Source organism: Prionailurus viverrinus, chromosome C1 (genome assembly GCF_022837055.1).
Source record: "Prionailurus viverrinus isolate Anna chromosome C1, UM_Priviv_1.0, whole genome shotgun sequence".
NCBI classification, from domain to species: domain Eukaryota; kingdom Metazoa; phylum Chordata; class Mammalia; order Carnivora; family Felidae; genus Prionailurus; species Prionailurus viverrinus.
The window spans coordinates 90,691,426-90,708,838 of record NC_062568.1 but is presented as its reverse complement, the minus strand read 5'-3'; the positions used below and the strand labels follow the sequence as shown (position 1 = coordinate 90,708,838).

At 34.8% G+C, this 17,413-nt stretch overlaps 1 protein-coding gene across 10 annotated transcripts in view; it reads left to right on the top strand.

Moving 5' to 3' along the window:
• CCNT2 (cyclin T2) overlaps positions 1-17,413 on the top strand; it is a 38,943-nt gene that overhangs the window by 4,315 nt on the left and 17,215 nt on the right. For 5 of the 10 annotated variants that reach the window (XR_007155139.1, XM_047873270.1, XM_047873268.1 and 2 more), the window contains 2 exons: positions 14,973-15,101; positions 16,493-16,553. Coding sequence is in view for 9 of the 10 variants with exons in the window: in XM_047873270.1 (XP_047729226.1) it covers positions 14,973-15,101; positions 16,493-16,553 (190 nt within the window). In the remaining variant the exon portion in view is untranslated. The other 5 variants (XM_047873271.1, XM_047873273.1, XM_047873275.1 and 2 more) reach the window with 5 other exon arrangements.

Below are 17,413 nucleotides of genomic sequence, written 5' to 3'. Positions count from 1 at the left end.
TGAACTTGTATTTTTGCTTGTGATAAAATTTGATTACCACTTTTTGTTCACAATGTTTATAATCTTAGTTGACTTTTGATTAGTAGATGTCATTTGGAAATTTGCAGATGTTCTTTTTGCATTCCTTTCATCCCCTGTAAAGACTTAAATGAGGAAAGCTATTCTTGTATACATCTAGAGAAGTGCCCACAGTCTCTGTTCTTTAATAATATAGCATTCTGCCATTATAATTATTAATTACAGTCTTTGCAATAGAAATTTATTTAAGACTTTTTTAAAAGTAGGTTTTATCCAGTTTACACTAACTGCTTTTTTATATTCAAATTACTGATAACATTGTCATACAGTTGCATTTTGTGAAAGAAAACATTTTGGGGGAATTGGTTAGTGCAAGGCTTTTGTTTATATTTTTACCGTGAAAGCCCTAAATTTCTCTCAAACATAGTAACGTAGATGCAGTTAAATGTAAAAATATCCCCCAACACATCCATTCAGGCTAGAAGGTAAACAATGTAATGGATAAAATCTTGTTGCTCACAGGTCTTTTGAATGACTCCTTATACATTTTTCTCTGTATATGTCCTCTCCCCAGTGACAACACTTTAAATGCTTTCTTTTATTTTTAAAAACTAATACAGGTATATGGTAAATGAAAAAGGTAGAAAGGGAATATGATAAACCTCTCTTCAGCTTGAGTAAGCCCACTGCCCTGAAACGTTTTCTGTTAACAGTTCTTGTGTGCCCTTTCAGAAATACTTTTTGCTTGTGAAAGCCTATATATATGTACCTTTTTCAGCACAAAAAAAGGGGTTGGTTTTGGTTTCCCAGTTCTTAGATGTGACACAGCTGTTGTGTGAGCACGTATAGAATTGGACTGGTCCTAGTTGGGTTTAGGTGTGGCTACTTCTGGGGAAGTAATTTTTAAGATGGCACCAACTGCTTTTTAATTTAATAAAGCTGTTAATCCAAGAATAATTCTATGTTCAGAATCCATTAATACTACTGGGAAATACTGCAGTGCTGTCCAGTAGAACTTTCTGGGTAATGGAAGTATTTTGTATCTTTTCTGTTCAAAGTGATACTAACCAAGCACATGTTTCCTGGGTTGTAAATTTGAGATTAGACTAGATGATTTCTAAATTTACTTTTCAGCTATCAATTGCACAGATGCTAAAGTATTATCTTCCTGAAGAAACAGATACAGTTACTCAGTGACTTGTCCAAAATCAAAGCAGCCATTATATGAAAGGCATTTGAACCTAAATTCCTTGCCTAATCCCATTCTGTTATCACTTTTGTCTGACCCTAGTGTATTTAAGAAATTGGGCAGAGTATTCAAGCTAGTGTTTTCTTTTATTTAAAAAAAAAATTTTTTTTCTTAATGTTTATTTATTTTTGATAGAGGGAGACACAGAGCGCGAGCAGGGGAGGGGCAGGGAGAGAGGGAGACACAGAATCTGAAATAGGCTCCAGGCTCTGAGGTGTTAGCACAGAGCCAGACACAGGTCTCGAATCCACAAAATGTGAGATCATGACCTTAGCCGAAGTTGGATGCCCAGCCGACTGAGCCACCCAGGCGCCCCTGAAGCTGGTATTTTTTAAAGAGATGATCAGTAGACAAGTAAATAGTGAAAATATTTTCTCAGATTTTGACCTGCTTACATCAATTGGACAAAATCCAATAAAGTCTTCTTTTGAATTAGGCCCCAGATTCCCCTTTTAGCCCTTTTAGACTTAGCATTTATGCATTGCACATCCTTCTTTTTCCAAATGGTGCAGTCTCTTCACTTTTCATGTGAATGTGATCTGTCAAATTTTAAAACAGGTGAAGTTTCAACTCTTCATGAAGCATTCCCAAGATAACTCCACTCTTGTACTTCTTAATTTCTGTCTCTATCTTATTCTTTGGGTCCTATTCACATCTTTTTGTACTCCATCTATTTGGTGTCCTTTATTGCTATAGCATAACTATATTATGCGTTGAAGTAGGTTTTTCTTTATATTAGAAAATAAAACACAAACATAAAACCACCAAACAAATGAATAGCTGAAAGGCAAACAACCTTGTAACCCAAGAAAGAGAACTTTGCCACCTATCCCAGAAGTGTTTCCATATGCCCCACCCTTATGTCAGACCCTTTCCTCCCTCTACAAAATAACCAGTATCCTTGATGTAGTAATCACTTTCTTCGATTTTGATACAGTTTTACCACCTAATTCTGCACTCTTAAATGCCACAGTTTAGTCCTGTGCATTAAATATTTGATTTTTTAAGTCTCAATATATAGGTCTCCCCTCCAGCCTTTTCACTTAAATTTTACCTGTTGAAGAACCTAGGGCATTAAACCGTAGAATTTCCAACTGTCTGCATTTTGTTGATTGTATACTCCTGCTGCAGTTTGTCATGCTCCTTTGTTCTTTAATTCCCTGCAAATTGCCAATTGAATCTAGAAATTTCATCAAACTGACTTTAGATCCCTTTGGCAAGACTGCAGGTGGTTTTATGTTCTTTCATCAGATCCCTAATGTCTTATCGTGTATGATGTTAGTAGCTGTTGATAATCAGTGCCTAGATCCTTTCGTTCATTGTGATACTCTAATTCTATCATTTCTGGGTTTATTAATTGGAATATTTTTATAATGAAATGCTGTGATTCATCTATTTAGATACCCAGTGGTACGGTTCATAAAGGAAAATACATGATTCTTGCCCTACATTTACCACCTTTATTGAAATGTGATTCATATACTGTACATTTCACCCATTGAAAAGTGTACAGTTCCATGCAGTTTTTTAGGTGTATTCACAGAGTTGTGTGTGAATTTAAAAATTTTTCATTACCCCAAGAAGAAACCCTACATTCTTTGGCTGTCTATTCCCATTCTTCCCTCCACCCCCAACCTATTCCAGACGTTTCCTATGAGTGGAATCATACAGTATTTGGTCCTTTGTGACTGGCCTCTTTCTCTGACCACATAATGTTTTTAAGGTTTATCTGTGTTGTAGCACATATTAGTACTTCATTTATTTTTCTTGCGGACTACCATTATACCACATTTTATATATCCATTCATCAGTTGATAGACATTTGAGTGATTTGCACATTCTGGCTATTATTTTGCTCCTGTGAACATTTATATATAAGTTTTCAGGGGGACGTATGGTTTTGGATTCTCTTGGTTGCAGGAATAGCATTGCTAGACCATATGGTAATTCTATACCCCAATAATCTTGGATAGCTTCCTCACTCTGTTATAGCACGATGTTCCACGCTCATCTTGTACATTTCCTTCTCCACAGCTGTAATAGCCATTTGTTTCAGAAACCCTCCTTTCTTTTAGTAGGAAGTGGTATTTCAAAACCAGGAGCTGGATATTAGGGAAACTCATTGTTATTGTGTTGGTCTTGTTTGTAGGCATCTTCAGTGAACAGAATGAGGAAATATTTAGTATGGTAAATATATATTCATTATGTACATTGATATGTTAAATGTTTATGATTTACTTACACATTAAATATATGAAGTATACATTAACTAGACTTGTTTTATCTATTTGTTTTAAATGTATTCTTTACCTCAGGAATTTGCTAATTCAAAATAACAGCATTTTTTATTTAACCTGTCTTTTGTACATTTCTGTGACCTTTCACACCAAAATCTTAGTTGTTAAGAATGTGGGATTAGAGACTTTATCCCATAATCACTCATTAACTTAACCCCACATTACACAAGTAAGTCTCAGACTAACAGTACTTTTGTCATCAGCAGTATAATTATTGAGAACAATAAAATGTTTTTGTTTTGCTCTCCCATCTCATCCATGTTTTTTAAGGTCATATTATAGCTACGTTATCTTAAATAGCTATTACACAACTTTTCTTTTCAATCTTTATTTAATCTTAGTTCTGCAAGTAACCATTTTTGTTCACTACCAGTGCTTCTGTTTAAGTCTCTAGTCATTTTGATTGTTAGAAGTTCTCTTGAAGATGATGGAAACCATATTCTCTGAATCCTTGTGTGTTGATAATAATTTATCTTTGCCCTTTAGACCCAAGGTCCGTTTTGCTGTGTATAAAATTCTCGGCTCCTGCTTTCTTTTCTTAGATAGCTTAAATATGTAACACATTTTTTTTCCTGGCATAAAGCACTAGTATTGGTGGTAATCTAGTTTTCTTCAATTTATTTTTGCCTAAATGGCCAGTTTTTTTCCTTTACAATCCAGTAATTTTACTACAGTGTGTCTTGGTGCTGGTTGTTCTGGGTTAATATACTCAAGTGTGTAATGTGATCTTTCGATATGTGATTTCATATCTTTTTTACTTACGTTTTGTGTTTTGAATCATTTTTAGTGTCTAGTAGTTTGGAAGTGTGTTACTGTTTTACTTTGTGATTTTTTATTGTAAAATAGACTTAACAAAATTTATCATTTTAACCATTTTTAAGTGTACAGTTAAGTGACATTAAGTACAGTATTCACATTGTTGTGCAAACATCACCACCATCCATTTCTAGTACTTTTTTATTTTTTCTAACTGAAATTCTGCTCATTGAGCGAATGCCACATTCTGCCACTCCTCCAGACCCTTGGAACCACCATTCTATTTTGTCTTTGAATTTCACTATTCTCGTATCTCTTAGAAGTGGAATCATGCAATATTTGTCCTTCTTTGTGTGTGTCTTATTTTACTTACCATAATGTCTTCAAGATTCACCCACGTTGTAACGTGTCAGAATTTCCTTCCTTTTTAAGGTTGAACGTTACTCCATTGTATGTATGAACCACAGTTGGATTCCTTTTATGTTTTGGTTATTGTGAATAATGCTGCTGGATTGTGAATAAATGTGGGTTAAGTTCTTGCTTTCAACTCTTTTGAGTATATACCCAGAAATGGAGGATCACATTGTGATTTCATGTTTAATTTTTTGAGGAACTGCTATATTTTCCACAGCAATAAGCACTATCTTACATTCCCACTAGCAGTGCACAAGTGTTCCAAGTTCTCTACATCCTCACAACACTTGCTCTTTCCTGGTTTTCTGATAGTAACCATCCTAATGAATGTGAAATGGTATCTCATTGTAGTTTTAATTTGCATTTCTCTGATGACTTAATGATGTTTTAGCATCTTTTTGTATGCTTATTGGCCATTTATATGTTTCCTTTGGAGAAAGTTTAACCAGTCTTTTATCTATTTTTTTTTTTAAGTTGTAGGATTTCCTTGTATATTCTGGATGTTAATCTCTTATCGGGTACATGATTTGCAATATATTCTTTGATTCTGTGGGGTGTCTTTTCACTTTCTTGATGCACAAAAATTTTTTGCTTTCAGGTTTAATTTTTATTTTGAGAGAGAGAGGGAGAGACTGAGAATCCCAAGGCTCCACACTGTCAGCACAGAGCCCGATTGAGGGCTCAAACCCATGAACCGTGAGATCATGACCTGAGCCGAAATCAAGAGTTGGATGCTTACCTGTCTTAGCCACCCAGGTGCCCCTGCACAAAAGTTTTTAATTTTGATGAAGCCCAGTTTACCTGTGATTTCTTGTGTTTTATGTGCTTTTGGTTCCTATCCAAGAAATCATTGCCAAACCCAAAGTCCTGGAGTTCTTGTTTTCTTCTAAGGGTTTTATAGGTTTAGTTCTTACATATAGGTCACCAATCCATTGTGAGTTAATTTTTGTATATGGTGTAAAGTGAGGGTTGGATTTCATTCTTTTGCACTTGGATATCTGGTTTCCCCGATACCATTTGTTTTTGTTTTTGTTTTTGTTTTGAGCAGTTCTTTCTAGTGTGATTTTGTTGCTTAGAGTTAACTCTTCTGATTTGTTTCTTACAGTATTTTTGTATGACCTAAATACTTTTCAGTTACATATGCAGATATATAGCTTGCTTTCTAAGGTTCCCTGGCTGTGTTCCCCCCTCCCTTATTTTTATCTTTTCTTTGCCTTGTCCCTATCCTGCCATTTCTGCTTTGGAAGTTTCTCTTCAATATTGAGACCTGGAAAAGAGCCTTGGGAGATCGATTTGAAAAGTACATAGAAGTTGGCTTGAACCCTTTAAGCCCTACTCTAGGCATCTGGCATCCACCCACTTACTGAAATTGACAAAATTCCTCCCTGGTTTAGCTGCTGTTACCAGATTGGCCCACCATGATTTCCAATGCTTGGGGGCTACTTTGAAGTTCTTACCAAGTCCAGCAAATGCCCCATTCCATTCCTTTGCTTCTTTTTGCATAGATGCTGATAGTGGGAGGCTATTGTGGCTACACAGTAGCCAGTTTTGTCCTTAACCCGTTCAGTATTTTGGAATTTCCTAGGAATGCCTTGCCAAATAGTTTAGTTATAAATATCCGTGGGGTTTTGCTTTTGCTCTAGTTACTCTGCTTTTCTATGGGAATTTGGTTACCACCTCTGCCAATATCTATCTCCTCAGAATTCTTCAGATAAAACATTAAAAGGTAATCCACAGTCCCTTTAAGAGATACAGTAATTTCCACACACTGCAGTAGACTATCATTTAAATGTACAGTTGACCCTTAACATGGATTTGAACTCCATGAGTCCACTTATACACAGCTTTTTTTTTTCAGTAAATATATTGGGAAATTTTTTGGCAGGTTGCAACAATTAAAATTCAATGACAAACCACATAGCCTAGAATTACTGAAAAAGTGAGAAAAATGAGGTATTATGAGAATACAGTAATACGTGTAACATAAAATATGCATTAATTGACTATATTATCAGTAATGTTTCCAGTCAGTAGTAGGAGTTTGGAGAAAGTCAAAAGTTATACATGTGTTTTTAATTCAGGGTGGGAGTGGGTTGGCATCACTAATTCAGTGGGTTGGCCCACATTGTTCAGGGGACAACTGTACTTTAATAGGTATAAGTTCTTCTAAGAAGATAAGGATATCATTTTTTTAAGAATCATTAAGTCACTTGAATTTCATTCTGTTAAACAAGGAACATAATCCATTTGGGAAAGTTTATTAATAGACATAAAAGCATATGTGATATTCTTGATTGATTTTGCATATTAATTTTGGAAAGAACTCTAGAAAGTTCTCCCACAAAGCTTTAATGTTATTTTGAAACATGGCAGTTTGTCTGCCTAATTACAGGGATGTTGACTGATATATATTGGGCTATATATTATAGGTCTCTATAAAGTCTTAATGAATCACCTTGTTTTCCCTCCTCAAAATTAGATGATTGTAACAGGTCCAAATCACATCTTTTGTACACACACACACACACACATTTATGTTCATATACTTCTATCATAGCTTTAGCTCATCTGTTCCAGAAATAAGAAAGCATTTTATTTTTATTTTAAAAAAGCATTTTATATAATTTTGTAATGTAGTGCTTCTACACTAACTCTGGTCTCTGGAATAGAGCAGAATTTTACATTAACAAATGTGCATTGAGTATTTGCATTAGCCAAGCCACACAAAGGTCTCTGCATAAATATTGACTATGTAATTTATAAATTGATTTTGAAGGCAGAACAAGAATTCTGAAGATGTTTTTATTGCACAAAATCGATAAGGTGATGTTTTAAGGGAAAATCAAATTAGATTGCTGTGTACTTGTTAACAGTTCTAGTTGTAAAGCTGCTGTATTAAGTACTCCTATGATCATATTTAAGGAAAAACATGTAATATGAAGTTTTTCTTTAAGTCATTTGAGTCTGGAGGTGCCTGGGTGGCTCAGTCAGTTAAACATCCGACTTTGGCTCAGGTCATGATCTCACGGCTCGTGGGTTTCAAGGCCCACTTCTGACTCTGTCCTGACAGCCCAGAGCCTGGAGCCTGCTTCAGATTCTGTGTACCCCTCCCCCTGTCATGGTTTCTCCCTCAAAAATAAATAAATATTAAAAAATAAATAAAATAAATTATTTGAATCTGATATAGAAAAAGAAGCAAATGAGAACTTGTTCGGTGTAAAATTTTAAATGTTACAGTTTCGGTGGCTTGTACTTAGTTACCTGATGCTGTGTGTTTATATGACAACGTAACAATGTTATTCCACAAACATTAAGTATGTATTATGTAACAAGCAGTATGCAAAGAAGGTATGTATTTTCTTATAAATAAATAAGAAATAGTGCTTTTCCTAAGGTACTTACATTCTAGTGGGAAAGGAAAAAAAAAAAAACATTTGTCTACTGTGGGAATGACTAGGAACAGTAACCAATTTGAGCTATTCTATGGTGCCTATAACGTGTAATACATTTCCATCTGCTTCATATCATTTTAATGAACTTTGTCTTCAGAATGCCAATTGTGGGGGTTAAGCCTGTGTGCTAAATATATATAGCCACTAACTAGAAGTGGTTAATTTCACATTTCTTTATTATTTTAACATGGCTACTAGGAAATTTTTAATTACATTTGTGGCTTACATTGCATTGCTCTTTGATAGTGCTGGTTTGGGCTATAAACTGATTTTAATTTTTTTTAATGCTTATTTATTTTTTGAGAGCGAGCAGGGGAGGGACTTTGGGGGGTGGGCGGAGAGACAGAGGATCCGAAGCAGTTCTGTGCTAACAGCAGAGAGCCCGATGCAGGGCTCAAACTCATGACCCTTGAGATCATAACCTGAGCCCAGGTGGGACACTCAACCAACTGAGCTGCCCAGGCGCCCCAGGCTTAAAGCTCTTAAAAAGTAATACCAGTCAACTAATGAAAAGTATAGACATTTGTATCTGTGAACAAAATTATTTTGGAATTCAGACTGTAGTAATTTGTTCCATAGAAAAGTTTGCACATTCAAACTAATCTTAAATAGTGGCCTTATTTACAAGTTGAAAAAAAAAAATTCTTTTCCAGTCAAGAATTAAGAGCATGAAAACTCATAGTTTCATGCTTGGGGAAAGAAAAAATAGCTTTGAGCAGGGAAAGGAAGTTCTGAGGATTTGAGGGCAGTCTTTAAATGGTATTTTGATTCAGAGAAGATACCAGATTTTTACAAGCTCCCACATCCTTGGATAGTTGGTATTGCTCTAGCTTAGTGATTGCTATTTAGATCACTAATAGAAGTAGCCATTTGAATCAGTGGTTTCCTTTATGTAGACTTAAACATCTGTTCAAATTATTTTTGTTAACTAAACAAACAAAAGTTTCCTGAAATAATTACATAATTTAAATATCAAAATTAGGTACGGCTGGGTGGCTCAGTCACTTGTCTGGCTTTGGCTCAGGTCATGGTCTCACAGTTTGTGAGTTCGAGCCCCACATTGGGCTCTCAGCTTTGGGTTCTCCACCTTCTTTCTCTCCCCCTCCCCTGCTGGCACACTCATTCATTCATTCATTCATTCATTCTCTCTCTCTCTCTGGATTTCATTTTTTTGCATGTGGATATGCAGTTGCCCCAGCACCATTTGTTGAAAAGACTGTTTTTCCTCCATCCAATTAAATGTTTATTTCTGGAATCTATCCTATTCCATGATCCTTATGTCTTTCCTTATACTATTACCACATGGTCTTGATGACTGTAGCTTTGTAGTTTTGAATTCAGAAAGTATGAGTCTTCTAACTTTGTTCTTTTTCAAAACTGTTTTTGCTTTTCTGGATCCCTTGTGTTTCCATATGAATTTTAGAATCAGCTGGTCAGTTTCTGCAGAAAAGAAGCTGAGATTCTGACAGGGATTGTGTGAATCTGTAGATCAATTTGGGGAATACTGTCCACAATATTAAGTCTTCTGTAGTATTAGTTACTTGTTTAGCCGTCTGAAGGAAAGGGGACTTTGAAAGATTGATGTGGAGTATTTGAATATCTATGCAAGTTGCTTCCCAATATTCTATGACTATTTACCATTGGCTGGTAGGAGCTGAGTGTATAAGGGAAAATAGAGACTTAACTGAGTTTTTTTCATTTTCGTAAGTTTCATAATGGTAACTTATCCTCCATAAATAAATACTTAAATGTCAGGTTACAGTTAGCATTTAAATACTTTTAAATATAATGTTGTTATTCTGTGGAAATCAGGCCTTATTCTCTTAATTATTACTGCTTTTCAGCAGTACTGAATAATAGTATTTTTCAGTCTTATATAGCCAGCTCTCTTCAGATATAATTAGAAATCTAAAATAACATCCAACCTGAAGACTTTTTGTATTTCTCAGCATAAATTTTCTTATGTTGACAGTATTACACTCACACATAATTATATGGGTAGGAAAACTAAAATACCAGGCTGAATTAATGACATTTTTTGTAATACTGGAATGTCAGTATCTTCAGTACAACAAAATTAAGGATGTAAACCAGTTTGTACTGAAATTTTGGCTTAATTGGTCAAGCTTGGTGAGATCTTTACTTTTTTTTTTTTTTTTAATATATTTTTATTTGAGAGAACACGTGAGCAGGGGAGGGGGCAGAGAGAGAGAGAAACTTAAGCAGGCTTCCGGCACAGTGCGGCACAGTGCGGGTTCGATCCTGCAACCCTGGGATCATGACCTGAGCCAAAATCAAGAGTTAAGACACCCAACCAACTGAGCCACCCAGGCACTCCAGTGATCTTTGTTATTAACAAATGGACATTTTAACCTATTTTCCTCTTTGTTGAGGAGCCATTACCCCCCTTTATTTTTCCGTATATCTAAGTTTATACTTCTCTTTTCATATTCTAGACCTTTCTGGTAATCTTCTAAAGTTATGCCATTACCACTTTTCTTTAACTGTAGCCTTAGGCATGTGATTTCCCAGTTTTTAGCTGTGATACCTAGAACTAACTGGATATTAATGAAGTCTTTTGAAGGCACAGGGAATAGTTATCCTAGTCTTAGGAGAGGGGGAGTTTGGAGGCAGTTAACGAACAGGGAAGAAATGGCTTCACCGGCTTATAAGACCCAAAGATGAAAAATAACAATAGATTACAATAAGCTTCTTGATGATGTATTAGCAAATAGAAGGCAGATGTGGAAGTCTTTTCTTTGTTTCTCTTAGGACTCTTTTGGACTAGGAAATTTAAATTTGAAGAGTAATAAAACAGCTGTGGCTTCTTAAATACAAATGTTTACATAAGGTGTATGCAGAAAATATATTACTAAAAGGATGAAGACCAGAATGATTTCATTTGAAATTGACTGGTATGGCCATCATCAGTGGCTTTTGTTAATTCAAACTGACCTTGCCTCCAAATATCAAGGTTGAAGCCAACATTGGAGAGTGAAGAATGTCAGCAGTGAGGGCATCATGAGCAGAAGGGAGAGACAGCGGCCAGGAATGGGCAGGAAGAGAAAGGATGGAGAAGGAAGGGAGTCAGATCAAGAGGTAGGAATGGAAACATATAAAGGAATAGAAAAAGAGAAGGGGGTGAAAGGAGGGGAAAGGGACGAAAGGAATACTGGTGTAATCATTGAAGTAATGTCGTGTATCATCATTTTGGTGTGTTTGAATCCGCTTAGTTAGGGCTCCAATGGAACCTTTAAAGAATTGAGTTTAACTGTGGAAGGAAAAAGGTGAGCAAGAAAGAAGGGAATTTTTAAAAGCATGTTAAATCACCTTTAAATTTTAAGATCAGCATTAGCAATACACAGTTGTTTACAGCATAATAATAATAATGTACTTTACAGCATAATAATAATAATTTCAGTCATATTACTCTGGGCACTATTCTAAGTGCTTTATGTATATTGATTGATTTAATTCTCACCACAACTTTATAAGCAGATACTATTTCTCCCATTTTACAGATGCAGAAACTGAGCCACAAAGAGAATAAGTAATTTGCCTAGGCTAGTCAGATAACAGAGCCAGGATTCCACTGAGGCACCCTGACTACTATGCTACAGCTGGCTTCATCACCTCTACCTCCCCCTCTCCATGATTTGTATGGTATATTTCTGTAGAAATTTGTCTTGTTTTGAGGATGTGATAGCCCTTGGAAACAGTTGTACATTTGCTAGGCTCACAAACTTGACACTATTTAAAAATCAGTTTTTATTTCCTTCATTTATAGTAATTCAAGAAAGTTTATTAAAACAGATAACAGAACACAAAGATGGATCATGCATGGTCCTTGTCCCCAGTGAGCTAAATCTCAAGTTGTAGTTGCTCCCTTGAACCAAGTATCTACTCCAGTATTGGTGAGAATTCTTTGACTTTGAACCAAGTTTACGTGCACTGATGAATGTCTCTTGCCTTCAAAAGGATGCTCCCTTTAAAAGCCACAGGCCAACTAATAACATAGCCATTACTTAAAACTTTTTGGAGTTCTTTTCCTTTCAGTAAGCCACACAGCAAAATCCGCTTTCTATATAAAAAAGCAGAGGTACCTAGCTTGATTACCTTCTTTAGTCATTCTTAATTAAAATTAAAGCCTCACATGGATATTCACAAAGTATTTATCTAAAAAGGTGTTTTGTTTTGTTTTGTTTTTACAGCCCTGATGGAGTAAAATGTTTGCAGGCTGTAGAGGAGGAAATGTGAATGGAGTTAGTGGATTTCACCAGGAACTTTGGAAGAGTGTTGGGTATTAGTGTTGCACTGGAGGAGGATGAGAATTGAGCCCTATTTAGAGGGAACAGAAAGACTTCTGTGAGGAGTGTGGGTAAATAAACCAGGAATCTACCCTGAAGATCATTGCTTAGTTCTCCGAATATTTAATTTTCTTAATTATTTGTAGAATTTTAGAATCGTTCATTAGTAAACATACTTTGTTTCCATTGAGACTATATTGTAAGGAGAAAAAAGTCTGTGGTTTGAAAGTACTTGCTATTGAGGCTTATAAAAAGTCTGAAGAGAATGGAGCAATCACTGGGAATCCTAAGAGGCTGTGCCAGGAAAAGCTCATTGGAGACTTTCAGAAGGTACCTTTTAGGCAAGTAAGAGAAATCTTGGATCATCTGGCACTTAGGAAAAAAGTTTATTAAGTTCAGTCTAATGTGACATGTGGCTTGAGCCTGTATTGCTTCACTCTTTGGTAAATAGTGCTAGCATTTGATGGCCGGCTTAGCCATTCCCCTCTTAGACATGAATTAGGTAAAAAGTGAGAGATTGTGGGACACTGAGAGTATCTTATATTGTTTCTTGCATTTCTTACCTTTGTATTGGCTGTTAGATTTTTACTGTGGGATTTGGAATACCTAGAATTTAACATTGGTGCCTTTATATTTTATATGTGGATTATCCACCTATCATTCGCTTGGCAAATATACTGAACAGCAGCTGCACAATGCAAGACAATGGGAATGTGAATGAATAATTCAGTGTCTATATTTAAGCTGCTTCTGGACTAGTAGGGCAGACAAAATTAGTAAGCCAGAGGTTAGAATACAGCGAAAGTACAATGACAGAGGTGTACACAGTTTCCTATTGAATAAAGAAGGGCACTTCATTTTGACTGAGGAATTTTCCTTAGGATGAGGTAAACATTTAAGTAGAAAAGGAATTAAAGTAGGTAGCATAGGAAATTCTCAGTATGTGGAAAAAATAACTGGGATAGGAAATGATTGTCCACTCTCTTGTACTTTCTGCATTTCAGAAAAATCCCTGCCCTGTATGGCTGCTGTTGTACTGGTATTTCAAGAATATTAACTAATTTTCATGTTACTTAATTAAATCTTTGGTAAAGAATAATAGTAGTTTATTCTAAATCTAAGAAAACTAAGAGTAAGTTGCCTTTTTGAGTATTCTTAATTTTTAAGTCTTTTCCTTGTTTTAATTTTGAAAGATGGAAATAAGTTGGAAAGTCCAAGTTGAAATTATTCAGTCCTTTTAAGATAACATTACTTGTTCTTTGGAGCCAAACTGATGTAATTTTACATCTGTTTTGAAGTCATTTTCACTCCATTTACTCATCTGCAAATGAAATTGGACTAGCTAGAGAAGGTCCCTTTCAGATCCAAAATCCAGTGATTAAATTTCATGGCTCAGCATTATTTATAAGTTGTTTTAAAAGCTTAGAGGAAAGAATCTACCTTCTGGTATCAGAAATTTTGTCCTTAACTACCCAAATCATGTAGCATGCTTAATGCCTCTTTCTGTCCTCCCCTCCCTCTTCTGGCATTGTTTCTGTATAGTGATTGGTGATCCCTAAGATACAGTAAGATTCAGATGTTCATCTCTTGAAAAATAACCTGAATCTTGACTTCTAGAAATCATCTTCCCATGAAAAATTTCTTCTGTGTAATGTTAGAATATTATTTGAATTTAGAGTATGCCTGTTTTCTGAGTCAGCAGTAAATTTGGTTTATTACTTTTTGGGTAAATATTGCTCAGAATTGATGTTTCTCTAAGTCAATGTCTTTATAGTGCTGTGTTCTTACACTTCAATCCCAAGAACATATAACTTAACTAAAGCTTAAAAAAAAAATTGCTTATTTCTTGATCTCCATTTGGCAATGTCTCTACTCTATTGATTTATCTTACATGTTCATTATCTGGTTCTTTAACTATCGTTAATATTGCTATAGTGAAGTAATAGAGTTAGTAGCAATTTCATGTTCAGAATCTTCTCATTTTGCCTTGTAGATCCTTTTTCTGTCCTAAAGCAATATTGCGTAGCTCTTAGCCACACAAGTGAATTGTTGGTTAATTTAAAAGAAACCTAGAAAGTAGTGGCTGTATCTAAAAAGAAGGAAAATCTAGGTATATTTTACCTATTTTTCATTTTTTTAAGCTACGACTTTATTATTTTGCTTGAGTTTTTATTTTACCTCCACAATATGCATTAATAATAAGTTAAACTTTATTTTAGTTTGCCCAAGTGTAAGTCTTTTTCCTTTTTCCCATTGCTATTCTATTTGCAAAACAGTAAAGCAAGTTTTAGAAACTAGGGTAACTAGTTTTATTTAATGAATCACTTTATTAAAACTCTTACATCCGTCTTGTTATAGCCCAAGTCACAATTCATATTTTTAATACTACATTCCTTCCTTGCACGCCCCACCTTAGAAAGTAGAAGGTTTTTCCAAAATTTTTTATTTTTAAATCACCAAATTTTTATCTTTTCTGCAGATAATATCACCTACTGCATTATTTTTGGCTGCAAAAGTGGAAGAACAGGCTCGAAAACTTGAACATGTTATCAAAGTAGCACATGCTTGTCTTCATCCCCTAGAGCCACTGCTGGATACTAAATGTGATGTATGTAAAAATAATTCAATTGGCGTTGCCTTCCAACTGCTGCTTATTTCTTTTACCACTTAGGAATGCAATACCAGGGAGTGATCTAACAGAAACATATTTCATGTATATACATGAATTTCAGTATCATTCTGAATCATGTTAAGGCTGTGATTCAAAGGTGGTTTTAAGTGTTTCACATTTTATTGCTTATCTTCACAGCAAAGCTGTGATATATGTAGTGGTGATCTTATATCACTTCCATTGTTTGGGTGCATTTGAGACCAAAGATGAATAACTCTTAAAATATGTCAGCAATGGAAAAAAAAAGAAAGAAAGACCTCTGGTTTTGCCTGTAGACCAGTAAATAGTAATTTTACAGAATAGTTCCTTTATTAATGCATATATACTAATAGTTATCTCTGTCATATGTAAAAATGCACTGAGATAATGGCATTTAAAGGAGTAAGATAATGATGTTAGCCATTTAATAATAGAGAATGTATGATGATGCAAAGATTGTTCTTGTAACTTCTATTAACATGATAAATTCGGAATTATTTTTGGTGAATACTTAGGGTATTGTTCAAATGATAGAAATCTATGTTTAAAAAATTACTTTAGTGACCTTTTCAAAATGGGGCATAAATAGAGGTGTTTTTCACTCTTGAGTTTAGCAACATGCCCTTACATGAATATTGATGATGTATTTTTTTTTATCACCTTAGTTGTTACAATTTAAGAAATTTGACGGTGATAGAAATTTTTTTCATACATCTATTCCCAGAGCAGTTGCAGTAGGAGAATAATTTATTGAAGTTGAAAGAGAAGGCCTTCTGTTTCCCCATGGTGTATGATACATCATTTTGGTATTTTATATCTAAAATGTTTTAATCTAGAGATTTGAGGGTTTGCTTTGATTGTATTTGTCTTCTCTAAAGAGAGGAAATTCTACACAATAACTCTGACTGTTAAGGAATTTCCACTTGAGATATCTTAGGTTGAATTGATAAGCCTTTTCTTTAACAGGCAGGTTTGAATTTGATTTTCTTACTTGAGTTGGTGCTTCCTTTGGTAAAGTGTCTTGAAGCACCACTGCCTATGTCAAGTTTTACGTTACAGACTGGAGCGTTTGTTGTTTTCAATGAAGCTCTACCTCCTTTCATATTATCGTTGTCTTGAGGCGTTTTGTTGCTATTTACCTTGTTTGCATATCCTGTATTAGAAGTAATTCAATTTAGATTGGTTGCAAAATATAGGATTTCCCTGTCACCCTCAATGTACTTCCTTCATGTTCCTAAACTAATCTGGCTCTTCTGTAATCAGTCTGTGATTTACATGAGACTTAGCGGTCCCATAGTCTCAATAGTGTTGATCTTAAGCATTTTAATAGTATTATTTTTACCTGGCAGGCTTACCTTCAACAGACTCAAGAACTGGTTTTACTTGAAACCATAATGCTACAAACCCTAGGTATGTACTCACAGCTGATGCTATTTTTGTGGTGTTCTAAAGAAAGAAAAAAATTTCTGGAATAACTTTATCATTGAAGATGTTTCATTTTAAAACAAGGTTTGGGGCCAGAATAGTATAGCCTGGTTATAAGAAAAACTTTTTTTTTTTTTTAATTTCATTTGGCATAATTTAATTGAATGGTAAACATAGTTTTCATTGTGAAAGGCTGTTGCATATGATTGTAGTGTGCACAAGTATTCATGGCAGTCTTTGCTCTCATAGCACTTGTAGTCAGTTTTTAATGAATTTATCACATCATTTTTAATATGACATAGTGTAGTTATTTAACCATTCATCATCCCCTTCTAAAAGTTATATTGTCTTCAAGTTTCATGCAGTTTAAGTGATCTCTAAAGATTATTTATTCTGATCTTTAACTTAACTTATGATGAAATTGAGGCCTGAGAAGGTTTATCTTGTATAAAGTCATATATTACTTCTGGAAGAGCCTAGTGAAGTGTGATGGAATCACATGGGCTTTATGGAGATCTTGGTTTAAATCTGTAGGCCTTTGACTTGCTTTGTAAACTTAGGCAAAGTTCTTTGATCTTGTGTACCTCCATTCTGTATATGCAGGATAGAGTAATAATGTCTTAAGTCTTAACATTGTGAACTTAAGAATGAGAGATAATGTATAAAAAATGACTACATGGTGTATATGTCATAAATAGCCATTATTCGTTATGGTAGTTATTTCATATGTTACTCCGTTCCCAATCATTGAAGAGAAGTGCAGTAATAGTCTCCCATCATGACAGATTCTTTTTATTAGAAAAGTAGTTTGTTTGAAATAGATACAACTTATTTGATGTTGTAAT